Below are 24,325 nucleotides of genomic sequence, written 5' to 3' on the forward strand. Positions count from 1 at the left end.
CCGTGTGTGCACCAAAATTTGGTTTCCGCAACAATAGGTAAAGAAAGAGGCATTTGTGGAGGTCTGCCCAAAACTTCTGGACAAAGGATGTCATAAAATCTTATTAGAACCTGAGACTTGATTCTGATATAATATAAATCACAACTGTGGAATATAGCAGACCCAGTTCCTCGATTTCCCCAGTGGCAACTTAGGTCCATCAGGGAGCCTGCTTTTAAATAGAGAGAATCACAGCCACTGGAACTCTGCATTTAGCATTTCTGTTATCACGAACAATCAAAACTGACTCATCCCCTGTCCTTTGTTGTTGTTATTTACAGAATTATGCAAAGCTCATTCCTGGAGCCACAGTGGGACTGCTTCAGAAGGACTCTGGGAACATTCTTCAGCTGATCATCTCTGCTTATGAAGTATGCTATATCCCTCTGCAAGCACTTGGCTTCCTTTTCAGCATTCCATTGGTTTCTAGACACTAAGATGCAGGTAGTGAAACACACTTCCATTTGTTGGTAGGACTGCTCATCCAGAGAAAATCCCTCTGCATTCATGCAGCTAAAATATAGATTTTTATTTACTTCATTGACCCATCTTCCCAAATGGAGCAGCAGGTAGAAAAAAAAAAAAAAAAAAAAAAAAGTCCTGACCCCAAATTGAGGCTATTTTAGAATGATGGCCTGCAGACGTGTGGCCTCCAGCAAAACTTTTATACAATGAAAAGACTCAGAATCATGACTGAACTCCTCTGCTTAAAAAAAAAAAAAAAAAAAAAAAAAAAAAAAAAATCAGCCTAAATTGCCAGCAAGTAACAGTTATGTAGGAACCAACTCCACGGGTTCAAAGAAAGAATATTAAACACAAACAAAACTAAACTACAAGACCTGACCACAAACCAAAATAACAAAAGCATACCAAGCCCTCAGTGTATCAGGTCTCCTATTGTGTATTTCCAGAGCAGCAGAAGGTTCTAAGTTTCTTTCTCTGTTGCTCTGCTAAAACATCCTGCAAAGAGCAGCTTAAGGGAGAAAGGCTAGGCTTGAACTCACAGTTTCAGGTGGGTGTCCTGAGGGGCAGGAGCTTGGGGGAGCAAAGTGAGGCAGGCTCTACTCTGACTGCCACATGCCACATGGTAGCTCCTTCAAGCTCCAGGAGCCTTGACCTCCCCACTGTAGCCTGGAACTCTGAGATAAAATAAACAATTCCTCCCTTCAGGTGTTTCTGTCACGGTATTTTATCACAGAAATGGGGAAAGATGTAAGACAGATACAGATTGATTTGTGTGTGTGTGTGTGTTGACTTGTGAAGCCATACCGAGGACAGAATTCCCCTCCTCAACAAAGACATATAGATAAAGTTGCTTTGTCCCTATTATCTAACTCACTTGGTCAACACCGGATGGCCAGTTGCCACTGCTGTTTTTATTTTGATCCTAAATATTATATTCCTCTCCTGACTGAAAAATTAATAGTAATAATAATAAATTAATAGTAATAATAATAATACTCCAATTTGGACAAGCATAAAAAACTTTTAGAAATCATACAGCTCTAGCCTTTCTTCAAAGAGTATTTACCCAATAATGAATGAATTAAATTCTCCAAATTTTTGATGTTTGAAAATTGCACATTCATGACCCATATGTAATGATATACTCTAATGCTTGGTACATACAAAGCCAGTGTTCCTTGATTGAATAACAGACCAGAGTCACCTGGGAAGCTTTGGAAAAAGCTAGTCTTACTCAGATTCCTTTCAGGTATCCTGCAGGCATTCAGAGGAAGGGAAGAAACTTGTTTTGAAAAGAGAAATACCTCCAGTGTGATTTTGACATCACCCCACTGATTTTGAAACTTGTGCAACAAGAAGGAAAGCAAACTGGCCCCTGGCAAAGACATCATTTTTTTTTTTTTTTTTTCAGAGAATGAAGCACAGTTCTAGCCACAAAAGCTGTTCAATGGTGGAGGATTTTCCTTCCTAGCAATGCTCAGATATTGCAGCTTTCTTAGCACCTATCAAAAATTAATCACCATGTCAGCTCATCTTTGAAATTCTTCCAGACAGGAAGAACTGCCAACAAAACACACAGAAACACCCCCTCCCCATTCTCATGCACTAATTAAAGTTCTAATGTGTAGAATCAACTAGAATCACTAAGCAGTCCTTCACTGGATTATAATGCATTCCATTTTCTTTAACTTTATATTCTTAAAAGTGTTGACTGCTAACCACTTCAAAGAAATTAGGCAAACAAGGAAACAGTGGATTGTCAAAAATGTTTACCCATCCTGTCAGCCAACCCCCTCCATGCCCCTACTCGCTCTGTTCCAGGGTATGTCTCACTTTGCATTCCCAAATTGCTCACACAATTTACAAGGTGGCTAAGATCAAGTCATTACACATTTGAATGGAATCTTGGGTCGTTATTTATTGCCTAAAAAAAAAGAGTCTTGGGGCTAGAGACATGGCTCTGGGGTTAGCATCACTGGCTACTCTTGCAAAGGATCTGGGTTCGATTCCCAACACTCACATGCTATCTCACAACCATCTGTAATTCCAGTTTCAGGGGACTTGATGCCCTTTTCTGGCCTCCACTGACACCAGGCATACACATAGTACACAGGCATACATACATACAGGCAAAACACTCGTGTTTATTAATGAAAATAGGAAGATGCACCTGTCACTCTGCTGAGTTTCCTTATCCTGGAGTTCTTGTTGGAGCAACATGATCTATGAGGTGACATGTGCAAGAGATTGTGACACTTACTAAAATTATTACTTTTACTGAATGTATCTGAAAAAGGCTTTCATACAGAGGAATCAATAGACTGAATATCTTCTTCATTATATAAAGAAAGAATATACAAAGTGAAAGCAAAGGGCTTCTGATTAACTTCTATCAAGACTGAAGCAACTGGTGGCTATGAACATTAGCCAAGTATTTTTGAATGCCATCTTGATATTTAAAAACATCTTAAATTTGGATGTGTACTCACTCACCCACTTACTAATTTCTTCCTTGCCTTATTACACACTAAAGGTGCCTGAAGTGTCAGTGGTTTTGGGGTGGGTTTCTCTACTGGAATTTAACCTCTAGGAAGGAATTCATTTGTGTTTTTTGACCAACCTTGTAGGAGAGGCTTAAAAAATTAATGAGTGGAATGATGAGAAATATACATTAGCATTTATATTCTTTCCTTGGGAAATGCACGCTAATAACATTCCCAATCAAATTTGTGCAATAGTACTCAATTATTTCAATGCTGAGATTCTCCTCATTTAGATTAGACAATGCCACACACTAGTCATTAATGCTGTCACCAGCATACATCCATCCTTTCTTATCTAACTCACTCTGCCACTCTCTCCAACACTATCTCTCTCCCTTAATTCCTCATGATTTCAGCATAAGCATACTTTGGAGGGCTGGCTTGATAGCTTGTTCGGTACAGTGCTTACCTTACAAGCATAAGCGCTTGTGTTGGATCCCCAGAATCCACACAGAAATGCTGGGGTGGAGGACACACTTGCAGTCCCACTGTTGTGAAGGCAGAGACAGGCAGATCCCTGGAGTTTGCCGGCCAGCCAGCCTGGCCAACTTGTTGAGTATGAGGCCAGTGAGAGACACAAACTCGAAAGACAAGATGAATGGTCTCTGAGGAGCAACACTTGGGGTGTCCTGTAGCTTCCACACACACTTGACAAATTTGCACTGCTGCACACACATAGACACACATCCTGGATTTTGGAAGAAATAGAGTTATCTTTCTGTGCAGTTGGCAACATTATACTTCAGAAATAAATGAAACCAAATGTGCTTTTATAATGCCAAAAATGAGGGAAGGGGCTATAAGTCAATGATAGAGTGCTTACCCAGAACATTCAACCCCCAGTATCATAGGTAGGTAGGTAAGTAGATAGATGATAGATAGATACAAAGAAAGATAGATAAGATAGATAGATAATAGTTAGATACTAAGATAGATTAGATAGATAGATAGATAGATAGATAGATAGATAGATAGATAGATAGATAGATAGATAGATAGATAGATGATAATACATGCCAACAATGAAATAGATATGAACCTAAAACCTTTTGGATGAATTGAAATCTAAATCAACTCATATTATGTTAGATGTTTTCATTGTTTGATAGTTTGACTTTTGTCTCATTACATATATTCTAAGTAAGCAAGGAATAGAAAGGGCAAGATGAGAACATTTCAGAACAGGAATCCAGTCTTATCCAAGATCTGACTTGACATTTAAGGCCCAATCATTCCCCCAAATAACTTCAAGGTACAATTCTCTCGCACACCTCTAAAATTTGGAGGATTAGAGGGTATAACTTGGCTGGGGTGGCAGGCCGTAGGCCCTATGTTTAATCTGCAGCATGGCAAGAAAACAAATATAGATCCATTTTGTAATTAGTGAGGTCCTTACAGCCACCATGTGCCAGGTAGCGATCATCCAGGTATAGTGTTCATCCACAATTGAGATTATCGCCCTTTCAAGTCATTACATGCATTTTTGTTACTTTAAGTGTTGTGTAGTTGCTGTTGTAAAATATGATTAATATTTTTTGAACTATGATTCAACACTGAGATGAAAAGTTGTTATGTATGCAGGAATGTACCCAACAAAGCAGCAGGGTGTAAATTTGACATCAGTGAAGCAAATGTTCATTGTTTGGGGATGGATGCAATTCTGCTCTGCTCACAAAGCAGCATGGGCTGCTCTATGAGAATAAGAAACAGTGATGCATACAAGTAAAGGACACCTTCATAATGTTTCACTGCTGGTGCATAAGCTAAATAATTATCTTTTTGATACCAAGCTATGCAACCCAGGTCAGGAGAATTTACTGAGTCCTCCAGAATGGATGAAACAACTTTCAGGCAATTATTGACTCCTGCCTGCCACATGCTGTGCAAAACCATCTTCAGATACATTGTCATAGCTTGATTGCTATAAGATAGTATATCTCAACATTGATGATGTCTGAGAAATATATATATATGCATATATATATTTAGATATATGTCACATATATATCACATTCTTGCTTGATTAATGAAATGATGAATTTTATACCCAATTTAGTTTTATTAATTTATAGTTGTTTGCTTAATCCTTGTGTGTGTGTGTGTGTGTGTGTTGTGGCTACATGCATGAGCACATTCACATGTGCTCCAGCATGAATGTAGATGCGGTTTCATCTTTCACCTTATTGGAGACAGGGTCTCTTGTTAACTCACTGCTTCCAAGGCTTCTCTTGTCTTTGCCTGCCATCTCATCATAGACTCCAGGTTCCAGGCTTGCAGTCCAGAGCTCCTCTTTACCTGGGTTCTGGGATCTGAACTCAGGCCTCACACTTGTACGGGAAGCACTTTACCCACTGTTACTTCCCTAGTTCTTTCTTCTGTAGTTTAATGAGCACAATTCGGTTTCTTCCTCTGGCTGGACGTATTCTTGCTTCTGACTTCATTTAGCCTTTTCTTGTCTACACTAAAGGAACTGCGGTCTGAGGTGGAACTGGAAGTTCTAGGTGACACGGAAGGACTCAGCCTGACTTTCACAGCTCTCTGTAACAATGGTGTCATCCTCCCACACCAGAAGAAATGCTCCCACATGAAAGTGGGGGATACAGTAAGTAGAAACCCAATAGATCTTTCAAAAATAACATTCAGATAGGCCAGAAGCTAGCTCAGCTTGCTGAAGCTGGACTTGGTGCAGAAACTTCAACCATCTACTCCCACTAAATGCTTTGGGCAAAGCCAGTCTCTAGCAGCCTTGTCTCCAATCCTACAGGTCACTGGGTGGAGAAAGCAGATGACCGCGTTTTCTTTTCCAGGCATCCTTCAACATGACTGTGAGCATATCCAATTGTGAGAAAAGAAGCCGGAGCCTTACCATAAAGCCTGTGGGTCTGGGGGACACCCTGGAGATACTCATCAGTGCAGAATGTGACTGTGACTGCCAGAAACAAGTAGAAGTGAACAGTTCTAAGTGCCACAATGGGAATGGCTCCTTCCAGTGTGGGGTATGTGCCTGCAACCCCGGCCACATGGGTCCCCACTGTGAGTGTGGTGAGGACACAGTGAGCACAGATTCCTGCAAGGAGGCCCCAGGGCAACCCTCATGCAATGGAAGGGGTGACTGCTATTGTGGGCAATGCATCTGCCACTTGTCTCCCTATGGGAGCATCTACGGAACTTACTGCCAGTGTGACAACTTCTCCTGTCTTCGACACAAAGGCCTTCTCTGTGGAGGTAGGATACAGCTCAGTACCTTTTACACAGCAGCTTTTCATCTTTCATTCCTTTCTCACATTCCTGGGCTTAGTAGTTGTTCAATAAATATTTGTCGACGGCTTCAGGGGATGAATCATCAGACTTGGTATAACTGGATTATCTCTTGCATTTGTTGTTGTTTCTAACATTCCTTTGGGATCAGATCTCTGTCAATTGAACTTACATTTACATTATATTTAAATATTACTATTTTTTAAGGTTAAGTAGATAAAACTTGGAGATGCTACCTATCTAGTTATCACCCAGATTCCACAAAATTGCCTATGATCTGAATTCCATTGTCTGTCAGACTTTTCTAGATTAAGTTGCTGGGTCTGACCCTATTCTTATATCTTTTGCTTGGGGGGGGGGGGGGAGGGAAGGTAACAGAGACTACCAAAAGAACAGAACTGAGGAGAAGGCACAGAAATGCTAATTAGATTTAAGGGCCTTTACTTATCATACGTGTGTGTGTGTGTGTGTGTGTGTGTGTGTGTGTGTGTGTGTGTGTGTGTTTGTATCCCTCCCTCTCTTCTCTCTCCTTCTATTCTTAGATCCACAGTCCTCTGGTCTCAGGCTCCCAAGCACTGGGATTATAAGTAATTATATCATTCCTAGCCATGAATACTCACCAAATGTACCAAGTTAGGGATTGGTCAAGTAAAGCTAGGCATGAACACATGTGAGAAAGCTTATGAAAAGAATGAAAGTAGAAAATAACTTGGAATTTCTTGAAACTTTCAAGAAAGGTTTAAAATGTAAATATCTATAAAAACAAATACAATATACTTTAAGAATATACTACAGAAAGAAGACAGATATGGGGGGCGCATGCCTTGAGTACCAACCCTTAGAGGCAAAGGTAGCCTGAGAGTTCAAGTCTAGCTTGGTCTACACAGGGAGTTTCAGACCAGACAAGACTACATAGTGAGACTCTTCTCTCTCTCAAACAAACAAACAACAAAAAAGAATATACTATAGATGCTGGCAAGATGGCTTGTGGTTAAGAGCATATAGTTTTTTTTTTAGGGGACCTGAATTTGGTTCCCAGGACTCTTGATAGATGGCTTGTAATTGTCTATAACTCCCATTCCATGGGCTCCGATGCCCTCTCCTGGCCCCCATGGGCACCCGCATATATGTGGCATTCACTGATACAGCTGCCTGTAACTCCAGCTCCGCAGGATCAAATCTCTCTGGCCTGTGCAGGCACCTGTACTTGTGTGCACAGACACATACATACAAATAATAAAATAAATAGCTGAAAACAAATATTTTAAAAGGAGGAAAAGGATATGCTATATCAAACGATTCAAAATTACTCTGTTACTCTTACTCAATTTCAGGAACTACAACCGTGCTGACAGTTTTAAATCTGAAGCTTTAACTGGCTCTTGACTAAGCTTAGACACCCTGGTCATCCCATGATGTAAGCAGACATCTCAATAAAACAAAACAGAATTGTCTTTACAGAAAACTAAGAAAGTTCTAAGCAGGGTGTTGGTGGTGCACGCCTTTAATCCTAGCACTGGGGAGGCAGAAGCAGGTGGATGTGAATTCGAGGCCAGCCTGGTCTACAGAGCTAGTTCCAGGACAGGCTCCAAAGCAATACAGAGAAACCCTGTCTCGAAAAAAACAAAAAAAAAGTTCTATTTCTAAACCATAGTGTCAGAAATATACAAAAGACTGTTCCGGAGGTTGAAGTGGGAGGATTAGAAGTTAAAGGTGATGGCACATGCTCTACAACATAGTGCCCCCATCTTCATTCCTTTCTTTTTAAAAGATATGTGCAGGGCATCAGGAATACACTCAAAAGGAATTTACTCAACCTATATACTATATAGTTAGCAAGGTCAGACAATACTGACACTCAAATCAGATGCAGGAATTGCAAGGAATCCTATTTAGAAAACAAGATTTCTTTAGCTGGACTTAGAAATTTCCACGTGCCAAATTCCTTCACACTGTAGTGCCTTCTCCTCTAAGAGGTACAGTAAATGTAATACAAGTATTCAAATCCAGCCAGGATGGGTAGAGTGGCCTCCATGTGTCCAGTACTGTGCACAGCACAGGAATGGAAGCTGTACCTCCCTATGGACCGACACTGTCCTCCCAGCTGTGATGACCCAAAGTCACCAGACATGCCACTCACAATTTGTGTGGATCTCACTTACTCTGTCAGTAATCGACTTGACAGCGTGCTGCTTTTCTGAAAAGCTTTTATCACAATGTCTTTGTCATACAGTGTCTTTCGACCATCTTTAAGCACTCAGAGATAGAAGGCTCCATTGATTTTGTTTATCCTTGCCCAAATTCCATTAGTCTATTTTGATTCTGAGAGACTGGGAGCCACATCAGACAAATGGTATTGGAGGAGAAACTTCTAATGATTATGCACTTAAGAGTTATTTTTCGGTGGCATCCCAGAAAGAACTATCCTCTGAAAAGAGCCTGGTAATGTTTTTCTAGATCTTGGGTTATCATTTTGCTTATACATGAGACCAAAATGAAGGTGGTATTATGGTGGCGTGAATAGGTAATGTAGATGATTTGATGCCCAAGGACATCAATTGGCACCTCCAGTGATCTAAGTGATGGTCCTGGAAGGCCAGTGGAGTAGAGGGTTGCTAAGTTCTGAAAGGCACATTTTGTATTTTTGCTTTGATGGTCCTTTTTTTTTTTTTTTAATGTTTCAGGAAGTTTTCTAAACTGCCAAGGAATTGTTGTATACATAGATGTACTGAACAGCCACAGGGCATCTGGAAATGTACATGTATGCACTGCGCCAATTTTTAGAGTGAATTATAGCCCAGAGCTTTTCTTCCTTTTGTGGATGTTCCCCCTTTCCTGAAGAAGGGGGCAGGCAGATAATTGTAGTTTTCAAGATCACTTACCCATAAACATTAATTCTTCCCCCCCCCAATCATTTAGTTTTCAATTATAATTACATAGGCTATGAAATACAGCTGGATTGGGTCTTAATGTCATGGACCCAAGTAAATTTAGATCCATCTTTCATCTGAAAAGTGTCCCACTTAAATGTTATACCACATGGAATAATATTTAGAGAAAACATGCATCTATCTATCCAAACACACAGAGGATACACACACACCTTGGGAGCATTCAGAACCCAACTTTGAAACGACTGTGATTTGGAGCATTATATGAAGGATCCCTCTACCATCAGAATCCTAAGGCCCAGTGACAACACCAGAAAAGTAGCCAACTACTAGAACCAAGTCTGTAAGAGAGAAGCCAGTCTTCTATCATAGCAAACTCATCAGCACCTTCTACAAGTAGAAGTTCACACCACTTATTTATTTTGTTTTAAATAAAAGAATAGAACATTTAGTATGGATGACTGTGCCTGCAAGTTCTTCCTCCTGGATAGCTTTTAAGAACATGTCCACTGGCCAGCCCTTGTAAAGCTCAGTTATGAGTCAAATACCACTGTAAACATGGGCATAGACTAATTTAAGTAATTGCAAATTTTGCTGGAAGAGCAAAATTTTCTGTATAAGATGACTGTATGTGGATCATCTTTTTTTTTTTCCCTGAAGGAAGGTACCTGTTAGGAGTTTGTAAATAAATATCATTTGTTTGAAACACTAAATACATGTTTTAGTGTCCGTGGCAAGCACTCAGAACTCCATGGGAAGGGCACTTACCTGAAACACGCTGTTTACCATTTTAGACTGTTTCATAAGCCATTCTGTGGCTTGATCCAGAAGGGGGCTCTTGAATGCCACAGCCATCTGCACCATCGCTTCTGCCCTGTGAATGGTCACTGTGCATATTTCCATCGCCTCCCATCCTTTTCTGTCTCTTCTATCAGTGTGCCCAGGCACCTCCTCCTGCAATCTGAGTCTGTCCTGGGGTTCTGCAGTAGCATTACTCCCACTGCCCCCCTCCTCTTGACCTCTCTTGTGAGGAGTGGTCTTTCTGTCCATGTTTTACAGGCTGATGTTCTCCAGAGCTTTTCATGCTCTGCCTGCTTGCCCTACATGGCATGATTCACAACTGCCTCACCTGAAGCCTTCCCCCCTGATGGATGCCAAGCCCCACCATCCAGGCTCCTATATTTTCAACTGCCAACTAAGATATCCAGCAGTCCTTTCTCTCCCAAATTCAACAGAGCCACAGAGACTCACTGTCCAACCTTCCCAAAGCCACTTTCCTCTTCTGTTTCAGGACCATTCAGTCATTCAACAAGTGATATGACAGGTATTGGAGTACAGCAGTAACTACAAGCCAGCTTCCACTCCAAGTCAAAAGGGCAAAAGGGAGCCATGCTACCAGCTGAACCTGGCGAGGGTTCCATCTCTCTTTCTTCATGCTATACTGTTATCAGTCATGCCTTGCTCTGAGTATTCAGTGGCTTACATTGCTTATCTTTTCATCTCTGTTCTCAATGATGCTGCCATGAGTGAGACCTCTCTGCTCCTGCAAGACTTTGCAACTGTCTTTCCTGCCTCCCATTTGATCTCTCTATGGGGTTAGGATATGTCTACACACACACCTATCTGTTCAGGCCACTGCTGTACATAAAATTCCATAACCTTCTGGGAAAACATTCTTTCTTAAGCCATGTGGCTTCTTATTCTCTCACTTCTGACATTCCATGGAATTTCCCAACTTCCCTTCGCCATAGCCGTCTGCACTATTGATGCTGCCCTGTGAAACTGCTATGGGTTATTGTGCAACATTTCCATTACCTGCTGTTGTTTTCTCTCTCTAAGATGTATGTGGCTCCCTTCATCTAACTCTTCTTAGCTTCCAAAATCCACCCAAGCATCACTTCCTCTTGAAACCTTCCCAAATCCCTATTTAGTTTAGAGATTCCTACCATGCATTATAGACTCGGCATAATGTATCATAATTAGAATTGGTAGTAATACATCACTGGCCTCCTACACTAGAGGATAAATTCAGTAACCTTGTGCTGTTGAATTCTGCATCTCTGTTGCCAGATGCAGTCAGAACTGGAACTATAATTGACTCTTAGTTTCCATTACCCACCACATACTAAAGCTCAAAAGTCAGACTAAAAATTGGTGAATGAAATTAGGCTTATTGCAATTTGACCCATGGGGAAAAGGGGGGAAATAACCCTCCTAAATATTTTCCATCTTTTCTGGGATAGAGACCAGGGATAGGCAGATTCAGTGATGAGGGAGATTATGTCTAAATCCTTTCCAGAGGGTGTGGCTCTGCTCCTGCTACGACATGGGCTGACTCTACTCTCTGCACAGGAGGAATCTATTACACTGTCACATCTTCTTGTCCAATAAAATCTTTGGCACAGAGTACATGCTCAGTTAGAAACTATTGAATAATGAATTTGTCAGTGCTTAGTATGTACCAATGGGATAGGCAACCAGGGGATATAAAACTAGAACTTTTCTCCTGACCACAACCACCGTGCATTTTTATCCCTGCGCCTTTTAAGTGGGGACTTTTCAATTATTCAGTTTCTTAGCCTTCCTAATGCTGCAACTCGTTAATAAAGTTCTTTATGTTGTGATGACCTCAACCATAAAATTATTTCAGTGCTACTTCATAACTCTAATTTTGCTACTGTTATGAACTATAATCTAAATATAAAATATGCAAGGATATCTGATATGTGACCACTGTGGGGGGTCATGACCCACATGTTGAGAACCACTGGTATAGAGGGATGGGTGATAATTCAGGTTTGCCCTTCATCTCCATCCTAAAACCCAATGAACAATTTGCTAAAGAACTCCAATGGGCTTATCTGCATGGTCTCATTTTGACTGATTATTTATGCTATTTGCTGTAAGTGATTTTCATCTAGAAGACAATTTAGTAAATACATATGGCCAACAAAACACCTCTCATCTATCTATCTATCTATCTATCTATCTCTATCTACCCATCCATCTATCATCTATGTACCTAATATCTATCCGTCTATCTGTCTATCTATCTACCTATCATCTATCTATCAACCATCTACCTGTCTGGCTATCTATCAATTATCTATTTGTCTACCTATCTCTCTCTATCTTCTGTCTCCTTGCCTCCCTCTCTATCCCATCCCCAACCTTTGCTAGTGTTGAAAGGTAAGTAGAAAAGAAGATATTCCCTATCCTGGAAGTGGTTTGAGCCATAAGCAACACACTGTGCATTTTATGTTATACAGATAATGGTGACTGTGACTGTGGTGAATGTGTGTGCCGGGATGGCTGGACTGGAGAGTACTGCAACTGTACAACCAGCAGGGACTCATGTGCCTCTGAGGATGGAGTGCTGTGCAGCGGGCGTGGGGATTGCATCTGTGGCAAGTGTATCTGCAGGAATCCTGGAGCCTCAGGACCCACCTGTGAACGCTGTCCTACCTGTGGTGACCCTTGTAACTCTAGAAGGTAATATCTCTACTTTCTTTGTTCTCTTCTGTGGCAAGGTGTCCAAGTGATCACAGTTTGAATGGCATCTAGTAAACTCAAACCTCTAATCGTCTCAGCTGGGTTTGGTCTCCAGCATCTACCAAAACTCATACCCTAAGGGCCCCTGAGATCCTCATCCTGGAATGTCAGTCTCTCACCTGCCTCTTTCTAGGTCCTGATTATCCAAAATCACAATGTCACATTTCTTCTAGAGATAGCAAGGGGAATGGAGCTGACATCCTGTACTGATATCATCAGATGTCCTTTCAGTTGAATGTCCTGGAGGTACCCGCTGACACCCACAGGCAGTGGGGAAGCAGGCATCCTTGTTATCTAGAGACTGACCAAGCCATTCCCACCCTGGAAGCCTGAAGGAGGCAGAAGCAGAAAGACAAGACAATCTTAGCTTTAACTTTTCTATCTCCTTATCATGTTCTTCAGCATTTCTGTGTGGTTATCCTTATTCATATGTAGTGGTTTACTTTTGACTCTATTAAGACAATAACAACAATAGCTAAATACAACCACACTTTTCTATTAAAACCAGTCTCTGGTTAGCAACTTCACTTTACAAAATTGAAGCAAATCTTGTAGGTCCCCTCAAGCAGGTCTCTGAATGACTTGTGAGGTCACAGTGAACCAGATTAGCAGCAAATAGGATTAAGTAAGTAGTCCATACTTACTCAATCACAGGCATGGCCACCAACAAAAAAAGTAAAGTTTCTTTGAGATGTCCTTTTATTGCTTTCCTATTTCATCTTTGTTGTAAACAAAGCCTTTACCTGGTTTGTAAGATGTGAAATTAACTGTTGTTAGTTTATTTTTACTCTTTACTCTTTTTTTTTGGGGGGGGGGCTGCCACCCAGCTCCCAGATAAATACACAAAGGCTGTTCTTTATATGAATGCCCAAACTAAGCTTGGCTTGTTTCTAGCCAGTTTTTCTAACTTAAATTATCCATCCTACTTCTTTCTCTGGGCTTTTATCATTTTCAATTTTATATACTTTTTTTTACATCTTACTCCATGGCTTACAGTATAGCTGGGTGACTGGCCCCCTCCTCCTTTTTCTCATTCCTCAGGTCCTCCCTTCCCAGATCTCTCCTATTTTTATCCTTTTTTCTTGCCTAGCTATTGGCCACTCAGCTCTTCATTAGATCAATCAGGTGTTTTAGACAGGCAGTGTAGCACAGCTTTAAGAGTTAAACAAATGCAACAGAAAAGAATGTAACACCTCTTTGTACCATTAAGCAAATATTTAACAGCATAAAAAAGTAACACATCTTCAACTAATATTCTATAACATTCTCCCCTTTTGTCTAAATAATAACGAAAGGTTTTAATTTTAATACAGTAAAACTATATGCAACACAACAGTTATCAAGTAAGAATTACATTTACAATAGTCAGTCTATTTGTATTTAGCGTACTCAGAGAAAATACTCCATTATCTATTCTATCTTAGTGAACTGAAAGCTTTATACTGAATTTACTTTCTATAATAACTAAGGAAAACTGCAATTATAATCACCTAGTCTTCAACTCCATCAAAGCCCCAGAAGGATATAATATTATCTAATAACAGAGACATCTGGCTGCCTGACAGTCACCCAAAGTTCCTCTGCAACATCGGGGCATCCATCTTTAGCCTATAGGCCTAGGGTATCTGGCAGACTCTTCTATGTGAAGCAGGAAGTTTGAAGGACTTTCCTGCCTTGTTTTGGCAAAGTTCAGCAGTCACTTTCCTATATGTTCTGCAAGTCCAGTTTATACAGCATACTGACAGGCAAGAGTGGCCCAAATGCCACAATGAAAGCAAACTCCATAAGGAGTTTCTTCAATGCCCATCATCTTCTCTGAAGTATATTGGTACTGCCGGAAGCATATGTGTCTCATTGTCATGAAAAACCCTATGTTAACAAAACATTTTAGATGCCAAATTCTATGGGTCTTTGAAGTGTTTGAAAACCATCTATCTATCTAAAACATGTCTCTACATGATCTTGAAAGCACACCTAACATTTCTACAAATTAGATTGTTATAAATGACTAACTACTAACCCATACTTCTTGATTATCCTAAATAGTTTATAATAATAGCTTTCAAAAGCTAAAATTTTACCTTACATCTAAAAAATGAACCGCATAGGTGCAATACCTTAAACAAGAGTAGAAACATATGTGTGGTGTAACAAAAATAACTTTAAATTTGTATCAATATATTAAGATCCATGCCAATGCAAAATATCTGAGATTATAGTTGTCTTTTTATCCTGTATTCTTATATTCCCCTAAATGATAGCAAACATGCACAACCCACCAAATAATCAACAAGCTCCCACTGCACAACTTGGGAATATGAGCATTGTCTTCTCTACACTGCTTCCTGATGTCTGTTTAGGGATCCCTGAGGGGAAAAAAAATGAGATAATGGCCAAGTCCTGTGAAGACCAGCTATAACCTCTGTTGATATATATCATCTGTCATGATTCAGGAGGTCTCCCCATCAAACATGATCCATGTCAACCCTGGAAGAATCCATAGCCTCTCATCTCCTGTGGTAACAAAAGCAAAACCTCTTCTCCAGAGCAATGTATCTTTTAAGTTCCATTTTACAAATACATTTTTTGACTTCAATTTTAAAGTTAAGGCATTCCTAAGGCAAATAGGCTGGTTTATTTCAGCCACCCATCTTTCAATCCCATGCCTCTTAGCAGCTGTCCTATGCTTATCAACAATCAAAAAGTTCTAGGTCAATACAGCAACATGTAGGATCCAGACTCCCTGTGTATTCCCATCTCTACGTGCTTATTCTTCTTTATTATTGTACTTCTCTCTTTAAAGGCTTTATTATTTTTAAACTATGTGTATCTTTCTATGACTGCCTATACCCATTTTCTTTTCTTTTGTAAGCCTACCCACATTGTAAAACACAATGGAACCTATTTTTTTGTTTGTTTGTTTTTGTTTTGTTTGTTTGTTTGTTTTCCTTGTCTGGGCCTCTTTTACTGTGTATCTTATAGCCTTTTTGACCATATGAACAAATTTTAAACTGCTAAGCTACAGTTGGGTCCTCCTCCAGGCTCTATCAGCTGGCTTTGCCTAGTATTACATTCCTAACAGCCAAGCAAAAAGCTTGTGGCCCAGCTGGAAATGTGTTTGAGCAGGAACTGCATTCACCCCCCCCCCCCAGCTATGGAATGCTGGTGCCCTGCACTGTGACAGGTGTCCTTTCATTAGTTTTTTTGTTTTTACTTATTGTGAAAACGGCTGTTCAAGTTCTCGGCTCTATAGCAGGGCTTTTTAAAGGAGATGTATTTTTTCCACCCTTCTCAGGCTCTAGGGATATTTGAGCCTCATGTTGGTATGTCAAAATGTAGCTGGTTTTTATAACTCTTTGGCCCTTTGAGGGGCCCGCCACCCAGCTCCCAAAGAAACACACATGGAGACTTATTATTACTTATGGATGGATGCCTGGCCTTAGCTTGGCTTATTTCTAGCCAGCTTTTCTTAATGTAAATTACCCTATCTACCTTTTGACTCTGGCCTTTTTTTTTTTTTTTTTTTTTTTTTTCTGTATATCTTTCTTTATTTCTTACATTAGCTGGTTTTGTAGCTGGGTGGCTGGCTCCCCCTCCTTTTCTAGCTCCTCTTCCCCCCACCCTTATGCTCTTCTCCTATTTATTCTCTCTGCCTGCCAGCCCTGCCTATCCTTTCTCCTGCCTTTCTATTGGCCATTCAGCTCTTTATTTGACCAATCAGATGTTTTAGACAGGCAAAGTAATACAGCTTCACAGAGTTAAATAAATACAACATAAAAGAATGCAACACATCTTTGCATCATTAAACAAATATTCTATAGCATAAACAAATGCAACACATCTTCAACTAATATTCTTCAACAATTAACAATAAAGGTTATTCCAATTTGGGAATCAACATCATCTAGTTAATGTTGATGTTAGTTTTGAGATGAGTCTATTCTTCCTTTTCTTCAGGCATGTGTTCCTTTACCTAACAGTATTAAGTACCTGCTTTATGCCAGAATGGTGACAAGTAAAACAGTTATGGTCTCTACTCTCATAAGTGCTAAGGGTCTAATGGAAAGATAAGATTTTATGCTTTGCATGTGTATATGTATGTAGAGTGTGTGTATGTTCACATATGTGCATGTTTGCATGTGTATGGTACACATGCATGTGCTGGTGCATGTGTAGGGTTTTGTAGGTAAGAAGTTGTTTGACATCAGATGTCATCCTTGGTCACATTCCCCCTTTTGTTTATTGAAGCATGGTCTCTGAACCCAGAGTTCTCCAATTCCAGATAATCTGGCAAGCCAGCTTGCCACAGATCCCCTTTTGTGCCTCCCAAGTGCTGGGATTACAGGTGATTACTGCACTTGACTGGTGTTTATGTAGGCTCTGGGGATTGGAACTCTGGTCCTCATACGTGCATGGCAAGCTCTTTATCCATTGAGCCATCCCCCAATCCCATACTTTCTTCAAGTAATTAACAGAGATAAGTGGAGATGCTGAGGGTGCTGTGGATAGATAAGTGTTGCTGGAGCAGTCACAGCGAGATGCACAAAGGATGTTTGAAAGCTCTCTACAGTGTGCTCCAGCCCCCTCCCCCACAAATATTTAAAACACAAATGCCACTTCAAGACAGGACTTGTGCTCTCACTCCCACATTACCAATCCTAACAGTAGCAAAATTACACTTATGAAGTAACAAAGAAATAATTTTGAAGTTGGGGGTTCTCACAACAAAGGAAATACAGCTTCAGCTGAGATTCTGTGGGCATGAGCATTTCAAGTCCTTTGAAGAATGCTCATTCCCATGGCATGCTGGACCCCCACAGGAAGAAACATTTGCAGGTTTGTCTTACGTCTTACTCCAAACTGAATCTATTTGTAAAGTTATTTGTAGCACAAGATTAATCAAGGCCTACATTTTACTTTGATCTATAGATATCTTTATAGTAGTATAATTTCCTTATATCTTTGGAAATATACTTTCTATAAGCAGCAATCTTTTATTTAGAAGCCTGAATAATGAAGATCCAGGCTATAATCCTAAGATTTAGAAACCCACTATCAAGACTTATACTTATTCAAAAGAGTAACAGGAAATTGAATTTTATAATAATCGCATTTGACATATATTAAGAGCACTCGTCATTCTTAGAATTCTTGCTGATTAAGAAATTCATAATTTTGTCTAGACTCTAGTCATATTTATAGATATAAACATTCTCTTATGTTGAAAATGTGAAATGAAAATATAGCTAAATCAAACACTGAAGTGTTTTTTTTTTTTTCTTAGCCAATCAGGAGCCACCACTGTAGAAAAATAATGATAAGCACTGTCATCAAGGCTGCCTCAGAAAGCACTGATTATGGAGTAGAAATCAGAACAATTTAGCATCCCCCTAGATGCCACATAACTCTCTTTCTGAAAGTACCAAGAGGTCAATGTCTCCAGTTAGAAAGTAAAGAGGCATGCTGGCTGCATGCCTATTCTCCACCAATATGAGCTGATGAACTCTGTTGTGTCCCCTGCAGGAGCTGCATCGAGTGCTACCTGTCTGAAGATGGCCAGGCCCTAGAGGAGTGCACGGAGAAATGCAAAGCCACCGGTGCCACCATCAGCGAGGAAGGTGCTCCTTGTCTTAAATCACATAGTTCTTGAGTGGCACAAACTGTGTGAGTCCAGGGACTCCTAGTAACTTGACTTTGTGTGCACCAAGAGCTAGGTGCTGAGGTTCTCCACCCGCTTTGTAGAATAAATACACTTTCTAAAGCTAAAGAAATCATGATGCAAGAAACAAGAAATTTAAAGTCATGGCTCATCCATCAGTCTTCAGCTCTGTTAGTAAGTTCACCCCTGCTTGTCAGGGGTGACCAGTAAATTCCACAAGGCTGTATTTTCCAAACCAAGAAGAAGGAAATGGGAGAGATGGCTCTTAACTGCCAGTGACAGCCTAAAATTTTCCTTTATCATGGAATTGCCTTATTTCAAGATAAAGCCTGTAGTAACAGTTTGCCTAACTGCACTTTACAGATTCTGGAAGTATTCTGTTAGGGGCTAGCTGGTTTTGTCTATGCCTCCTTTATTCCTTCAAATGGTTTTACTTCCAGCCTCCCAGTCATGGGTATTATTACACCACCATCCCTATTGACTCTTCCTCTGAATTCAAGAAGTCCCACTTCTAACTGCTAAGCAAGTCCCACTTCTGTTTCCCTCTGTCATGTTTAATTATTTAAAATGAGAAATCTCATCCCAAATACTCAACACAACTGCATTTTAGCTGAGCAGTAAAGGGTATTTTAAAAAAGGAACATGGGAACTTTATGACAAAGATAGCTCACTATTCTAAAGGAATAGTTGGGAGGATTTGAGTTTAGAGCATCATTGACTGCATTAGCTTATTGCACCAACTCTGTGTGCTTTAGAGGTCTGGCTGAGATGTAACTCAGGCGAAGAGGAATGGTCACAGGATAACATATGGCCCGTAGGATACATATATTGAATAGATGGAGTTAGAAAATAGAAATTAATGCATTTACAAAATAGAATATATAAAGAATTTTTTTTTAAGTACTTGTTTCAAAATTGTAGTGATGCTACAGTTGAGTTACTGGGTGTGGCAGGACATGTTGAGTGCCCGTAAAACCCCTCATCTGTGCTTTTCTGATGACCAAAGATAAATATGCCAAACAGCAGCAAATGGAATGAGATGTTGTGTGCTTTGTCTGAGACCAAAGGTGAAACACATAAAAGCACTGAGCAAGAGCAGCATTTGTAGAGTGTCCACATCAGTAACTGGTACGCATCTTAGTGTATCCTCCAGGCTCATTTCACAGCAGTGGGGTACTTACCAGCTGTCTCGGGAAATGAGCAAAAATTGCAGAAAATGCCTGCAAATGACTAGAAGTCAATTCACCAGCAGCATGGGAAGTGCAATGTGCTGAAAAGGAGTAAAGCAGCAGCGTGTCAGCCACAGAAGTGTGAACAGGGCAGTCCCTGTGTCTAAGTTCACAGTTTTCAGAGTAGATGAGCAAAGATGCCTGGCTTGGGGAGGAAGCCTAGCTTACGCAGCTTTTAGAATACTTACGTTCTTTTGTGTTTGACCACAGTATCTGTAAGACAGAAGGATACTGCTATTTCTAACTTGGAAAACGAAAACAAGCAGTGGATGGTTAACCCACTCCAGGCACTAATCCTGACAAACTTGAGTGAACATGAGATCTGGTCAACTGAGTTTAAAAAACACCTTTCCAACAGCCTCCTTATAAATCCTGTTTTGACTTTCTAGCCCACTGATGTCATTCTCACACTATTTTGAAAGGATGACATCACATGTGTTTGTCTAAGGGTCTCTTAGCACCTATATTCCTCTGCTGGGGACATGGAGTAAACATACATACCGCATAACTCATATGAATTTACCCGTTGTGTGTGGGCGCGTGGGGCAGGCACATCAAACATTATTCATTCCCTTTGACTGAAAGAGCTGTGCTTCTTAATTTACCCCACTATTCAGACACTCAGACCATTGTTACTCAAAGTTTGTTCCCACAAACACAATCTCTGAAAAGTTCAAGAAAATAAGGCACCCATAGTCATATACATTTTAGAAGTGTATCCACAGTCAGTCATACACATTCGAAACGGGGAAACTAAGGATCCAGACCTTGGCAAGTCTTTAGAATCTTTATGCTCACTGAATTAAATACAGGTGTGAGTCTCCAGGAAAGGCAAGAGAGGCGCTAAGGTAAAAGAGAGATTCCAAAATGTATCTCAATATAGAACCACTCCTTCCCTGACACACATTGCCACCACCTTTGGGAAACTGCTTACTGGCAGAAATAATAACTGTTCCCAGAGCTGATGTCTTAAAACACAGGGTTAGGACTCAACAGCACAGACATACTATTTTCTACATTCTTCCTGGACCATCTTTCCACCCCCTCCACCCTCCATCCCCACTTACACGTCTTCCTTCACTAAGCATGACTTCCCTGGCTGTCTGAGATCTTATTTTCCCTGTATTATTCAGTAGCAGTAATTCTGGTCTCACAAAGAAAAAAAGAGAGAGAAAGAAAGGGCCATTTTCTATGAACAACAAAAGAAAACCTTAGCAGCTAATTATGCAAATCTTTCATGGCATGTCTGATAGTACTATTTCAACACCCAAACACTACAAAACAGGGCACATCTAGCCTGGGAGAGTCGAGAAAAGGAATGGTGGGGTTAATTAAAGCACAAGAGGGGAGCTGTGTATCAAAGGCCAGACCTGAAGTTCCATTAAAACCTAAATAATCCTCCCAATGCTTCAGTGTGCTATTTAAAAGGAAACAAAGAGTCAGGATTAATATTACAGACATGAGGATGCTGAACCAGCCACATAGATCAACCTGCAAGCCTGATGTCCCATTAAGTGCCACTGCTGTGGCAGAGACTGAAAGAGAAGACTTCAAAATGCAAAAGCACACTCCCCAAGACTTCAGGATCTTAGTTTTTAGAGTGTAATTTAGTCAGTGGTGAGGAAAAGGCCATATAAAAAGGACCAAACTATGAACTCAGTGAGGGTACCTGCTATTTACCATCAAACACATGAAATAACACAGGCCATGCTCATCCATAGTTGCCAAGAGCTTTCCAACTCTCTTCATCCAAGACATCTTGTTAAAATACTTACTTTAATAAGTCTAAGAGGCACCTAATGCCCAGGTTCTGTGCACATCAGTTTCTCCCATTGGAACACTGGGGCAGGGTCCCCAGACCCAGGTGAGTCAGATGGTTGTATGCATATGGATTATTTGCACTAAATTTCTTTATATTCATGCATCCATAAAAAGGAGGCTCTAATGAGTTCAAAACCAGTTTAGTTCACGTAAATCTGTTGTACAAAATTTCATTTAGAATGCTGAATCTATTATTTACTGGTTGCTGTTGTCATGAATGATTAAAAGGCTTATTAGTCACAGGTCCTATCATGTTTTTCTCTTAAAAATTAAATGCAAAGACAGCAAACTATGAAAACTTAATATTTCTATATTTTATAACTAGCATTTCTGTGCTCTAAATATCCTTAAATAGGCTATTTATTCTAAGATGGACCTGGATCGTAATAGAGAGGGCTTCTCACAGTGGTACAGCCAGGGTTGCTGCTTTGTATTGTCACGTGGTGATAATAAATTAATATCAGGAAACTGAGACAGAGGTGTTATGTGTTCTAAGAACACACACACACACATACACACACACACACACACACACACACACACACACACACACACGGATTCTATTAATACCTTTAAAAACTTCTTAAACACACACACAAAATAAATTCTATTTACACCTTTAAAATTTTCTTAAGCTGCTGGATGGTAGTGTCACACATTTTTAATCGCAATACTCAGCAGGCAGAGGCAGACAGATCCAGCCTGCTCTACAGAGAAAGTTCTAGGACAGCCAAGGATATACAGAAAAAACCTGTCTTGAAAAAAAGAAAAAACATTCTTAAACTAATTGAAAAGTCATACTCAAGATGAGTGGCCCAAGATCACCTGGGACAATTTGGTTTTCATAATCTGTCTTTGCACACTAATATTGGAGCATATGTCTTAGAAGTTTAAATTCAGCATAAATGTTATTTTAATTACAGGCTTCTGAAGAAACTATAATAGTCTCTCCAAAACTTTTCCAAATTAGAAAAAGAATTGTAAAACTAATCTGTTTTGGTTTAGTTCAGAAAACGTTCGATAAACTCGGCAGAGTAGCTGAGCCATCAGAATATTTGATGTGTGAGCTAAGAGTTTTAAATTTTTAATACCACAAATAAAATTTTATTACTAATTATTATCATGAAATTCATTTTCTAACTCTTGAATACGCTTTGCAAGGAAAAAACATTCCATTTAGGATAGATTTGAGGAAAAGCTTGCTTTCTTATTAAGAAAGAAGATATACTGCATGTTGGACAACTGTTACCCTGGGTTCCTTTAAACCTGAAGCTCCCCTTTATCCTGCGGGTCTCTGAGGCACATAACACCTCTGTCTCAGTTTCCTGATATTATTTTATTCTCACCACATGACAGTACAAAGCCAGCAACCCTGGCTGTACCACTGTGAGAAGCCCTCTCTACTACGATCCGGGTCCATCTGCACCAAGCGGCAGTGTAATCTAGCCATTCTCCCAGATGCTTTAAGCAGAGAGGGATGCACAGCCCCCTCATTACTATAATCATGGCCATTCTATTCCCCAGGCAGCTGTGGGCACCTGCCCTGTGCTGCATTCACTTCACTGAAATCTGCCTCCATCAGATCGATAGGTAGTTTTGATGGTCAGTCCTGATTGACCACATCTGGGGCTGTTCTTCTGGAACGTAAGTAAAACTGAAGTTCTCACTTGGGGAGGAGGGGAACAGAAATCCTATGCCTTTTAATTTCCATTCGATGATACTGAAAATCCTAATTTGCATATTGAAAAACTCAATACTGCTTTGCTTTAAAAATTATCTAATTTGAAATCTCATTTACCCTAATGAATGACTCTTTCATCTACAGATTTTTCAAAGGATACTTCTGTTTCCTGCTCTCTACAAGGAGAAAATGAATGTCTTATTACATTCCTAATAACCACAGACAATGAGGGGAAAACCATCATCCACAACATCAGTGAAAAAGGTGGGTACCTTGTGTTCCATTGTTGTTGTCGGTGTCTAGTGTTACCACCACGTAGAAGGAGATCCAGACAGTCACTGCAGGTAGCTTGCCAGGAAAGACATTTCAAAGTTTGGCGTGAAAGATCCTTCTCAAAGTCTTTGTGGTATTCCCATGTCTTTTATTAAGATTAGGTAATGTGATGACTTTCATTGTACCAGGCATCACCTCCTTGACAGCTGGCTGCTGGCACTGTAGAAAGGCAGACTGAAGAAGACAAAATATAGCAACAGATTTGTTTTTCCAGAAAAACTAGCAGGAAGGAATACAACAGATTTTAAAGCCAAGTATAAGCAGTGCTTCAACAAACTATTTTTGTTGTGCAATTGCTGCCTTATTGTGGGATCTACTTGCCTCTCCAGACCTCTACTTCCTCATCTGCAAAATGGGAAAAAATAATAGCACAATCTTTTTAAGACTTAACTCAAGGAATGAGAGGAGCAATGGATGTAATATATGCTCCAAAAGAGGCCTCAGTGCAATGGTTCATTAAGTGATACTGTTGGATCAGGAAAGACACAAGGCAACAGATAAGGGTGTGGCTACAGAAAATGTCAAGGTGTCAGGTCAGCCATCATACATCTACAATCCCAGTATTCAGGAGAATGAGGCAGAATGATTACTTTGAGTTGAGGCAACCTCGACTGAGTGATCCAGAACAGAGCATCCAACAGCCCATGATTTCTGTGTTTCTGTCAATTTTCAGCCATGCTGACACATGGAAATCAGTTTCTAATGTAGGGACACTCAGGTAGAAATTTCATCTCCAGCCAAGGGAAAAGACAAGTTTATATTATATACAAAGGAAAGCAGTAGAGAACATATCTTTAAGAAGCTTTCAAAATGTCCCAGAGAAATGACAGCTTTGTTAAATCTGACCTCATCAG

The 24,325-nt window shown here is 40.1% G+C and overlaps 1 protein-coding gene across 4 annotated transcripts in view; it reads left to right on the forward strand.

The window, feature by feature from the left end:
- Positions 1–24,325, forward strand: part of Itgb6 (integrin subunit beta 6) — a 120,955-nt gene that overhangs the window by 85,011 nt on the left and 11,619 nt on the right. For all 4 annotated transcript variants that reach the window (XM_051184600.1, XM_051184597.1, XM_051184599.1 and 1 more), the window contains 6 exons: positions 321–410; positions 5,515–5,649; positions 5,855–6,272; positions 12,466–12,688; positions 18,272–18,366; positions 23,283–23,402. In XM_051184600.1, coding sequence (XP_051040557.1) covers positions 321–410; positions 5,515–5,649; positions 5,855–6,272; positions 12,466–12,688; positions 18,272–18,366; positions 23,283–23,402 — 1,081 coding nt within the window. The remainder of the gene's footprint in view (positions 1–320; positions 411–5,514; positions 5,650–5,854; positions 6,273–12,465; positions 12,689–18,271; positions 18,367–23,282; positions 23,403–24,325) is intronic.

The sequence above is a fragment of the Phodopus roborovskii genome, unplaced genomic scaffold (assembly GCF_943737965.1).
Source record: "Phodopus roborovskii unplaced genomic scaffold, PHOROB, whole genome shotgun sequence".
In the NCBI taxonomy this organism is placed as follows: Eukaryota; Metazoa; Chordata; class Mammalia; order Rodentia; family Cricetidae; genus Phodopus; species Phodopus roborovskii.